At 43.5% G+C, this 11,785-nt stretch overlaps 1 protein-coding gene across 2 annotated transcripts in view; it reads left to right on the top strand.

Moving 5' to 3' along the window:
* Positions 1-1,709: 1,709 nt before the first annotated feature.
* Positions 1,710-11,785, top strand: part of SMPX (small muscle protein X-linked) — a 54,297-nt gene continuing 44,221 nt past the window's right edge. The window contains exons 1-2 of one of the 2 annotated variants that reach the window (XM_055337445.1): positions 1,710-1,929; positions 5,773-5,829. In XM_055337445.1, coding sequence (XP_055193420.1) covers positions 5,791-5,829 — 39 coding nt within the window. In that variant the 5' untranslated portion in view covers positions 1,710-1,929; positions 5,773-5,790. The remainder of the gene's footprint in view (positions 1,930-5,772; positions 5,830-11,785) is intronic. The other variant, XM_055337444.1, reaches the window with a different exon arrangement.

Genomic DNA, 11,785 nt, shown 5'->3' with positions numbered 1-11,785 from the left:
GAAGATTTTTCTCATTTCTTCTTTGCAACCATGAGATCTAGTTCAGCTAATGAACTGTAAAGGAAGTCTGCTAAGGCTTCTGGGAGAGTTTCTTACCTGAGAAGAGGAAAGCCCCTTTCCCCACCATCCCTGTTGTTCTTTTTCCTTTGGATGCTAGTGCAAGATTCTGATTCTTGGAGCTGTGGCAGTCATCTTGGGAACAGGAAGTAAGAAGCATGAGGGTGTAAAACTGACTTGTTGAGAGATGCAGAGTAAAGAACTAGAAATTGGCTGGGGCTTTTTGACTTCATAAACCCCATGAACTTTACGGGTTCTTTTTTTAAAAAAAGATTTTATTTATTTATTCATAAGAGACACAGAGCGAGAGGCAGAGACATAGGCAGAGGGAGAAGCAGGCTCCATGCAGGGAGCCTGATGCGGGACTCGATCTCGGGACTCTGGGATCATGCCCTTGGCCAAAGGCAGACACTCAACCACTGAGCCACCCAGGCATCCCATAAGGATTCTTTTAAATAGCACACAAATAGAATGGAATGGTGAGCTCCAAACTGAGATGAACCACGATTATCTGCTGAGCTCCTGATTACAGAACGTTGGTTTTCTTTTTACCAACCTGAAAACAAGCTAGTTGCTTCCATTTGGAATGCGTTCAGCTGCAGGGAACAGTAACATGACTTCAGGGGCTCCTATGAACCGGAACCTCTTTTCCTCACTTCACGAGAGGGCTGGGAGGAGATGGATGCTGGTTGTGGCTCAGTGGCCGACCACACTTTCAGGGACTCAGACATGGAGTCACCTTCATCCAGGGGATGAATTATAAGTGATAAGTGTGCTCGCTCTGTTTGGTCCTTCTACTGAAGGGAACTTCTAGGCAAAGGTAGTTTCAGAGACCGAAGAAGCAAAGCAAATTAAGTGATTAAGAAAAACAGTGTTAAAAATGATGAGCCCAGGTAAAGGAAAATACAGCCCTCAACTGCCAAAAATCAAACCAAAGCAAAAATAACGAGCATGTGCCTTGGGACTTGGGAGTGTTCTGTTTAAAAAAGTGTCTTGCATCATACTTGGTCCTAGCCCCGTCAGAACTTGAAACCAGAGATTTCCTCTTAGTGTTGTTTTGTGCCGTTGCCTCTTGTGCTCTGTGGTGTCCTTGTCACCAGCAGAGGCAGCAGAGCAGAGACAGCAAGGACTCAGCCCCCGAACCACATTTGAGTTGAATGATCTGGAACCATTTATGACCTACAAAGAGGGCGATGTCTTATAGTTTGACATAACGTTATAATTATCATCATTTGGGGAGCATTTGTTGACTGCTGCTCACAACAGAATTTCAACAGCCCCTAAGTGACCCAGCGAGGGCCCCAGTACCGCTGGGCGTCGGGGCCCCTGCCGAGAAGCTCGGGGCCACGCCGCATCTCTCATTTGTACCGAACACTCCTCATCTTCTGGCCTCCAGGTAATAAGGCTAAAGATAGAAACTTTTCCTACTTTCCAAACTTCTCTGTGCCCCCTCAGAACATGTGAGAAAGCGCAGCCAGCACCTTCTGGAAGATTAGGAGGGCAGTAAGATTCCGTAGCCACCTTCCGGCTGACATTTGAGCCCTGCTTTCAGCACGGTCAGGCCTTTCGGAGGCAGCCAGTATATGGCTTGTATCAAACTCTATATTTAGGAAGAACAACTGTGAGCTATGACAGGAATTCTCTTTAACACTTAGCCTTAAGTCGAGTTTCCCTCCAGCCCCGAGCGGGGAGCAGCTCTCAGTACCGAGAGAGGCACCGAGCGCTTGAGCTATTTCAGCCACATGCAAAGCATCGGAATTGAGATCGCAGCTCAGAGGACACCGGGCGTCCCTTCCACCTTCTGAGGAGCCTTGAATCCTTGCACCTGCTGCCTGGGACTTTCCTTAGGCAGCACACAAATACGTAGAGCAGGTAAGCAGGAGGACCCAGCTCGGGCCACCGGGCTTTCTGAAGGAAATTTCCTTGATACCTAACTTGAAGTGACTACTTAGAACTTTGTAGGCTTGTAACTAGTGGATGTAGCTTCCTTGTAAATTCACTGTTCACTGGTGGTGTTGCTGATTCTGTTTTAGAAAGTGTGTGTGTGTGTGTGTGTGTGTGTGTGTGTATGGGGGGGGCTATCTGAAAGAATACTGAACTCAAAGTAGTTTTCATTGACAGTGACATGAAGAAAATTTCCACGGTCCACATAGGAGGACTGTGACCCTGAGCACTATGTCATTTTCATTCCTATGGCCAGGGCCACAGTCAGGCAGCTGCAGACCGATCCGAGCTGTAAGCCTAGAAATAAGCAGGAGAATGTGCAGTAGAGAAAAGCTACCAGGCTAGCTCTCTGATTTACCTAAATGCAAATCATTGCCAGAGTTATTACCCAGTACAGGTTTAAAGTGCCTTTCCCCTCTCCCCCGGCGTCAGGCTTGGCCTCAGTGATAAAGTTCTATCACCATACAGATCGATTAGAATTACAAAACTGTCTTGTCGAAGAGCCCCACGTAGGTCACAGTGTTCCCTGTACCCGGCAGGGTGGAGGGCAGCACTTGTCCCCCCGTGTGGGCACCAGGTTCTGAGACACGGCAACCATGAGTGCCGCTTGCCTCTCGGCATATTTCAGGCAAAGTGAATAAGGAGTTAGTCAGTTCAGACAGCTGAACATCTTTCTACACCCTTCTCAGGAATTATTTTTAGCTGCAGGACAGAAGATAATTCCCGTCGAGATTGAGCTTTAGCCATTTAGTAGACTTTTAAAAAGAACAAATAAAGCCCCTTCTATCCAAATATTGATTTATTTTACTCTGAATCCTCACTTATTAAATTAGTGATATCAATGTTGACAAATTTTTGGTAAGTGAAAGAGTCTTATTTAGAAGTCAGATATTAGGTGCCGCCCAATCAAAAAACCAGCAGAGGTATATTCTATATGACTCAGCATACAGACCATTAAAGTTTCCCACCGCTTGCAGATCTTCCAGGAAAACCCAACATGACTGTGCTAAGCTGGCAAGCATTTCCATTATAGTATAGGCTTTGTAAAAGTCAATATACGTCTTGCCAAACTTGCCGTGTTTCCCAATTTTAGCCAGAGCCAGGAGACACAGTAACAGAGTACGCTAAAGGGTACCTCTTTGGATGAAAGGCTGTGGTCGGCTGTGAGTAGAGTTGTGCATCTAAGACATAGCTTTCTTTTTTGGTCGCCGGACGAGGCATGCAGATAAAGAAGGAAAGTGCATTCTCCACTGCATCCCTGACGGAGGTGAATGCAGGGCTGGGGAAACAGCCAGGGAACACTGTCTATTTTTATTCATCAGTGTGCTTTGCCCTGATTTCTCTGCGAGTAATGAGGACAGCAGGAACGGCTCCAGGACTGATTTACACAAATGTTATATAGCCTGTTTGCAAGGAATGAGAGCTGGGATCTGACCAACTTTCTAAAGATGTCTCTATTGCAGATTGACATATATGTTCAGAAGGAATTCATATGCAAACGAGATCGTGCCCAGATTATACAGGAGACGAGGTCCAAGGTATAATATCTATCCTTTAGGCTCAGAGGTCCACAAGAAAGCAAAGCAATCCAATAGTTTGGTGAAAAAACAAAATCAGCCTAATTTTAAAAAATGAGTGCAATACAAATAACACAATCACTCATTGATTTGTTTTTTACATTTCAACATGCTATTGTAATTAACAAAAGAAATTTCCTACTTACTCTGTTTCCAATTGAATACAAAAACTCTTTGTAAGTTCCCAAGTGATGCTGGTTAAACTGTAGTTGTACAAGCACATCGGAAGGTATATGCTGAGATGTTTAAAGTCCTGTGAGAATTATTGCTTTGCATGACTTCTAAGAGCTTTTGAGGAAAAAAAAACATTAAAAATTAAACTACCAAGCTTTTCCTTTTGATATTGAACTATGTATCCTAGATCCAAAAATTAAAGCCTTCATTGACTCTTTGATACTGCAGGGAAAGACTGAAATCTATTTGAAATATACCATAGAGAAAAAAAATACATTCCTAATTGTTCAATTTGTTACTTTTTAACCAAAGCAAAGGTATTTCTACCTTGACCCTTCTAGATGCAGGCTATATCTATATATGACCAAAACATTCAGGTGAAACGTAAAGAAAAGGGGTGCCTGGGTGGCTCAGGGGTTGAGCGTCTGCCTTCGGCTCAAGGCGTAACCCCGGGATCTGGGATCGAGTCCCCCATCAGGCTCCCTGCATGGAGCCTGCTTATCCCTCTGCCTGTGTCTCTGCCTCTCTCTCTGTCTGGGTCTCTCATGAATAAATAAATAAAATCTTAAAAAAAAGAAACTTAAAAAAAAACCTCACTGTTTTCATGTATGTGACTCCAAAGATTTACATTTGGATGTATTAGAGAGTTTTAAAAATTGTGTGATTGTTTAACTTCCTATAATAGAGCCAGGACTTTGAAAGATCTCAAAAAACTAAATGTTTTTCAGAGTTGTCAGATCCTTCGTATGTACAAGTGGTGAGGGGCGTTGTCGCTACATCAATTCTTACTCTGTACTTGAAGCCGTAGATCAATAAAGTACTGAAAAGTCATGGAGCTGTGGACAATGGCAATGAAACAATAAATATTTGCATCCCGCTTTCGAGTTCCCAAGACAGTTTTGGGAACTCTATGCCATTTTGATTCTCACCACAGCCTAAGAATCAGGTAAAATCTAAGGAAGAGGCAAAGGGCCTGGAAGTGTTGACACAGGCCACGTGACACAGGACTTGTCACAAGCGCCCACACTGCTTGTCGGTGTTCCTTTTCGCTCCCAGGGTAGCACACCCATTTACACCAGTTAGTAGAGGAAAGTCAGTCCACCCATTTTATAGTTTGGGTTTAAAGAGCAGCATGTTTTCTGTTCACTGATTTATTTTTATTTTTAATTAATTAATTAATTTATTTATTTTTATTTTATTTATTTATTTATTTATTATTTGACAGACCCAGCTCTGACAGTACTTGCATGTGCGGTGGCAGGTCAGAGGCAGGCTGTTCCCTGTCCCCCTGGCACCTGCAAACCAGGGCCACCAAGCCACCTGCTGTAAGTCAGGGCCCGTCGGAGAGCAAGCCCAAGTCCTTTGGGGAGGAAGCACTGCTGCATCTGGGGAAATGTCGGGTCCCGGGAGTCCTTGCTTGCGGGGGCGCTGGCGGCGGCCTGCGCTCGCTGGATGGGGGGGACCGTGGCCGTCCTCAGGGCGCCCTCGAGGCCCGGGCCCAGCACACACGTGCTCGGGGAGGGGGGCGGCCAGGAGTGAGGACCCGGCACAGCCGGCCCTTCAGGGCGGAGGACGAACTCCCAACGGGCTGACACCCAGCCCTGGCAACCGCTCCTTGGGAGCAGAAGTTCAGTTTCAAGCGGAGACAGAGCTCCTGAGGCCCCACACAAAGGGGTTTTATTCCCACAACTTCTTAGCTCTGCTGCTCCGGGCAGTGGGGGCAGGAGGGCAGGGAAGGAGATGATAGGGCCTTTCAAGTTTCTGATCGCCTATCATTAGATCAGGGGCGAGGCCTCTCAGCATTTCTCCTCCTGAATGATTTATCGGGGCCCTCTAGTGTTCCCTCTCCCCAAGGCATTAGGGAGGGGGGTCTCTAAGTAACCTCAGAAACTGAGACGGAAAGAATAGAGGGCCACCGAAAGGGGTGACTGCCCAGTTGAATCATGAGTTAAGTTCCAATTTATCAAGCTGGCCAATCTGGATGCCGCCACCTCTAACAGTTTCTCACTTGTTTTTTTAGGGATAAGACCCCGTGAATATGTCGAAACAGCCGGTTTCCAATGTCAGAGCCATCCAGGTAAGGAGGCATATTTATGTTTTGACGTTAGCTCTGCGACTCTTCGCCTGTTTGCTTAATACATCAGACTTTTGAGGATTGTTCACCCGTCGTTTGGTGATTCACTTCAAGAAAAGACCGACTCCTAGGGCACGAATGAGACCGGATCTGAGGCTGGGAAGGTACCACTGAGGAGGGAGAAACTACTTTTGTTCAATTGCACTGAAGTGTGAGACGAGCAAAGTTATGAATGAGAATTAAATGACCATCTACAAAAATGCAGTGCTTATCTTTTTGATCTGTTTTTCGAGGTAGGTTTTTGATATGCTCATTGATGGGAATTTAAGAATTCACTTTCCATTTTTATATCTAACGGATTTTATTGACCCATCTATTTAGAAAACATCCTCTCTTGTCAAGTGTTCTTCCTCAGGGTTAGGTATTTATTTATCGCGTGAAGACTGTGTGCTGTTACGCCTCCTCATACCTTCTCAGCAAACAAATTCTTTGCTTACTTCAACTGACTTAAGAGTCACTCCAAAAGAGGAGAGGGAGAAATAGGCATTTTGGAACACAAATACAATTATGAAGGTAACTTTCAATATTTGTTTTGACTCAATACCTAATTTGTTATTGTCTTAGGGTTTCTGTGTTTAACTCTTCCAGTGGCTCCCACGCTGTGATGCTGGGCATGATGTTTTATTGCAAAATTCCATCTTTCTCTTCCATCAGCATGGAGTCATCTGTGCTACCCCTAAAGGGACGTTTACATTTTTTTTTCCTGGACTTTTCTGAATACCACAGGATGTGTGGCACAGTTTCTGAATATTTGGGATATTCAGTTCCTGAATATCTGATGCACCATCACAGCATGAGCATAAGCGATTGACCATATTTTGGAGGGATGTGCATGTGGCCAGATTGTGGGGTTAGAGATCCTAGCACATGCCAGTGGTAGAGGTGGGTGGAGGGACAACATACTGTACCTGTCAAGATTAATGCACAACCTTATGTGGATGGGCTTCTTACGTGGCAAGATATATTACAACCCCTGGACACTTGTCATAGAACGAACTACCAAGGAAGAGCTTATTGGCAAGGATCCAACTCCACATTGCCACCTTTGGCCCGCCCTTCTGTGTCCACCTAGTGAATCTCTGACATACCTTGATGTCGGTAGTGGAGTTTATTTTGCCTCCCAGACCTGTGGGCATCCTTGAGCCTTTGAACCTTCTTTACTGGAGTTTGAAGTAAAAGTTAACCATCTAGTTAATCCATACTGGTGTGGAATCATGGGAAAACTTTGTCTCTCTGCCTCTATTTCCACATCTATGAAATGGAGATAATAACAGTGCTCACGTCCCAGAGCTACACATACAAGGTGCTTAAAACAGCACAGGAATCCCTCATTAAGAGTCAACTGTTATCATAATAATTATCATTCAGGAATGTTCTTTGTTAATGTGATGAGAAGTAATATAATTTAATCACTGCATTTGAAGCTCCCAAAGTGTTAAACATAAAATTTTCTTTTTATTTTGCAGGACACAAAAACATAGTCTTCTCTCAGGCTGTCTTTGCTTCTCTTCCTTTCAAAGCTGAAAGTGTGTTGATTTTTCTTCCTCAGTGCTTTCTGGCTTCCCTCAAATCTACACTGAAAATTCACCAGTATCTTATCTACTAATTTTGACCTTGATATATTTTTAGGCCTGTAATATTTAAAAAGTTGCTATGGTCTCTTCTCAGTAACTGTTATTTTACTGCATTTAAAAAATTCCATCCACTCTACCAACAAAGGCAATAGAGTGCTTCCTTATGGATGTGGTTTTGCCTCTTTCCGTATATTTTATGCCACTCAAAAAGCCTAATTTAATGCACCTTCAAATGAAATGTTATTTCTCGTGGCTAAATAGGATCTGCATTGTCTGATATTTTTCTATGATCTCTGCATTAACCTAAAGTCAGGTTTATTAAATAGAATATGAAAATGGTTACAGTATTTTTTTTTAAATTTTTATTTATTTATGATAGTCACAGAGAGAGAGAGAGGCAGAGACACAGGCAGAGGGAGAAGCAGGCTCCATGCACCGGGAGCCCGACATGGGATTCGATCCCGGGTCTCCAGGATCGCGCCCTGGGCCAAAGGCAGGCGCCAAACCGCTGCGCCACCCAGGGATCCTTGGTTACAGTATTAAAAATGGTTTGTAGTAGTAACATTATCTAGGGTACAAACAGTCATGTCGGGAATAGAAACCCCAAATGATGAGGGAGTACCCTCCTTGTTTAAATAGCACTTAAAGATCTTAAATGTTCTATTCAACACGTTCTAGTTGCTTCTCCTTTTTATTAGGATCTCATTTCCAGTGTGGTTCAACCTCATTTCCTGGGTGTATGCTTTGTGACAGGCACTGTGCAAAGTGCAGGCCATGCAAAGATGAATTGATAGCCAATCCCCCTGTTCGAGGAGCTTGTCTCCAGGCCTTACTAGCTGTGTGTCTTTCGGCAAGTTGTTTATCTCTTTGTGCCTTGGTTTTCTCATCTATCAAGTGGGGAATTAAATACAGTACTCGTCTCATAGGATTGCTATGAGAGTTAAATGAATTAATACATGTGAATGCCTAGGCTAATGCCCAGCTCCTGGTAGTTGCTTAATAAATATTAGCTGTTATCATCACTCATCAATCATCACCACCATCATCATTACCATCATCTAGTTCAACAGTTCCCAAAGTGTGTCTCTTGGAATACTAGTTTTCTGGATGCCATTTGTTAATTAAAGGGTTCCACGACAGAGTGTTTGAGGAACACTAAATTCGGGGGGTGGGGGTTGGATAGGATCTTTACTGCAGGATTTCTCAGAGTCCATAACTTGCTAATGGCTTTGTGTGTTTCCAAGAAAGTGGTGATATAGGCAGAGTTTTCTAAACATACAGGAATTTTCAAATGATTATTTTCTAGCATAGTATTTTGCAGCACAAACTGCTAGAAAATAATGACTTAGATCTTTATTTTGTCTGGGTTGAGCAAACTTAAGCCACTGTCAGCTACACTTAATATAGTTAGGCATTTAGACAGTTGAACTGCATCTATGCGCATCAGATCACATGGAGCCAAATGGTTACAAATCTCTGCCTGGCACTCACTCTGTGACGTTAGGTCACCCTTAGTTTACCCTTCTGTAAAATGGGGGCGATCACACTACTTGAAAGGATTGTTATAATGAATAAAATAATGAATGGCAAGTGCCTGGTTTATAGCACACAATTCCTTAAGAGATGGCTTTCTTAACTGCCCAAGTAATGCTTGGTTTCTCTTCAACTGGTTCCATCCCCTCCACACCCCAGATTGACAGGGAGGCCGGAAACTAGGCCTATCCTTAGGGGACTTGGACAGCTGTCTTTCAGACCCACATGGAAAAGGTGGTCTTTGGATTGTATGGGGATTCTATCTAAGTTGGTGTTTCTCTTCAGCTGTGCTAATGAAATCACATTTATGCCAGGGACATAAAAATACCCCGAAGAAATCAGTTGATCCTTTCTTTGCCTGGACAGGGCCTTTGTCTCCTAAGTAGCTATAAGGCTGTGTACCAGATACTGACAAATCTTTTCTATAAAGGGCAAAATAGTAAATATTTTAGGGTTTGCATAACATTGGGTCTCTGTTTTAACTACCCAACTCTGCCATCATAGCACAAAAGCAGACATAGGCAGTACCTAAATGAATGAATGGCTGTGTGCCAATGCAACTTTATAAAAACAGGTGGCAGGTTGGGTTTGGTCCATGGGCCATAGTTTACTGACCCTTATTCTGTACTCTCCAGACCCTTATTCTGTACTCTCCAGGCTGCTTGTTAAACCCCGTTATTGATGGGGATGGAGTTGCAACCAAGGTAACATCAGCACAGTCATTGTAGTGGGGCTGATCCCTTCAGGTGAAAACATTTGATGTGACAGGTAGGGAAAGCTTGAGCTGTTGGGAAATCCAATCCCATCAGTGATCTGTTCAGGAAGTCTCTAATGAGACCAACTGACACTGGACACTCCTCTTCCTCCTGAATGCACCCCCTTTGGAAACTACCATGGGCCTTTCCTAGGGCCTCAGCCCACCCAGAGCCAATGTTCTCTAGGTCACTACTGGCTTTTCTCTCCACCATTGACCCAAGTGAGCTGAATATTATTTGTCTTCTCTTATGAGATCTGAGAACTTCATGGTTGAATGGAAAAGAGTTCTGTGCCTTAGTCTTAGCTCTGCTCTGTGACTTCACCTCCCCTGGTCCTCTGATCTGCAAAGGGAAGGTGTTGGATTAAATGGCCTCCAAGCCTCTGTGCAGCTTCTAATAGTCTATGAACTTCCTGAGAATAGCTTCTAAGGTTTATTATTAGGATGATAATAGTCACAGTTTCTTCAGGGTTTACTATGTACTTGGTGCAGTGCAATGAGATCTCCATGGATTATAATGAAAGGTTTAGAGAAGTGAAAGAACTCACCCAGGATCACACAGATTCTAAGTAGGAGAGTCGGGACCCAAACTCAAATCGTCCGTCCCAAAGCCCATGTGTGGAACCACTCCGGCAACATTCTCTAGTCTCATTACTTACCATCCCCACTCTGGCATGCAGAGTGAGGATGGAGGAGTGGGTGGGGCCATCTAATAGGAAATCCTAAGTACCAAACCGGGTCCTCCCTTTTAAAGAGCTCAAGTGACACTGAGAAAGAGTGTCAGCATCGTAGGGAAGAAGGTAATAGCCTACCCTGATTAACTTCATTTTAAACGTGAGCTGGCTGGGAGTGAAAAGTACGAAGTAAAGTGACTCAGTGACGAACACGGTCTCAAAATACAAACGGCCATGGCCACTGAATTCCCACCTCTCTGTTTACTTCACTTAACCAACCTGCTTGTGAAACTGAACCTAACTCTTATTATACATTTTAAAGGAATGATTATATGCACCCTACATCCTTAGTATATAGCCTCTTATGGGAACTTGTCCGTTGCTACCCAATCCATGTGTAGAACAGAATATCGTGATGCTCTGAACTTTAATATTTCTTTCTCTTTCCTACTCATTATCATTGCTCTTCTACCTCCCATTGCCCAGGGCATAAAGGCTCCATGGAAGAAGAAAACACCCTGACCAAAGTCTTTATAGACAGGTGTCAGAGATTCTAAGTGCTTCCTGACTAGGATTTCTAGTTTAAATTTTTAAAAAAGATTTTATTTATTTATCCATGAGAGACACACAGAGAGAAGCAGGCTCCCTGCTGGGAGCCTGATGTGAAACTTGGTCCTAGGACTCCACGATCACGACATGAGCCAAAAGCAGACGCTCAACCACTGAGCCACGCAGGTCCCCTAGGAGTCTGGTTTATAAAGAATTTCAGCTACATGACAATCCTTGGCACAAAGGAATAAACTGTCACTACCCATGTTCGGCCAGTTAATCAAATACATTGGTTAAAGCTAAAGATAATATCATGATACATATCTTCCTTTCATATCTTATTTAAATTTAAAAGTTAAAAATGAATTTTCATTTGCCACTTGTTTTAATGTAGAGTCAAGGCCTTTTCTTTGATCATGGATCTACTGCTTCTTTCTTATGTAAACCACTGTAATACAGTGTTTATTACTCCTAACTCTGGTTTCTTTAGCATGTAGGGAGATGATGAATGTTAACAGACTGACTCTAGAGTGGGCTCATGCTACCTCCAGCTGATAATCTTTACTGCTCTGAACAGGGCTCCACATTGGTAACATGAAGCAAGTAGTCCATGTTGGCCAAAAGATGTCATTTTTTTTTATTTTTGAGGCTGACCTTTCTAAGTACCTCAGAATTATGACCTGCCCTCAACCAACTGTACATATTAACTTAATAGCCATATAGTACATTCTTGAAATCTGCTTTTCCCTGGATGACAAGACGACAGTTGGGTCATTCAGGAAATTACTGAAGAGAGTAATGTGATGAGAAGAGAG

This window comes from Nyctereutes procyonoides, unplaced genomic scaffold (genome assembly GCF_905146905.1).
Source record: "Nyctereutes procyonoides isolate TBG_1078 unplaced genomic scaffold, NYPRO_anot_genome, whole genome shotgun sequence".
NCBI classification, from domain to species: Eukaryota; Metazoa; Chordata; class Mammalia; order Carnivora; family Canidae; genus Nyctereutes; species Nyctereutes procyonoides.
The sequence above is the reverse complement of the archived record's forward strand: the minus strand, read 5'-3'. Positions and strand labels throughout refer to the sequence as shown.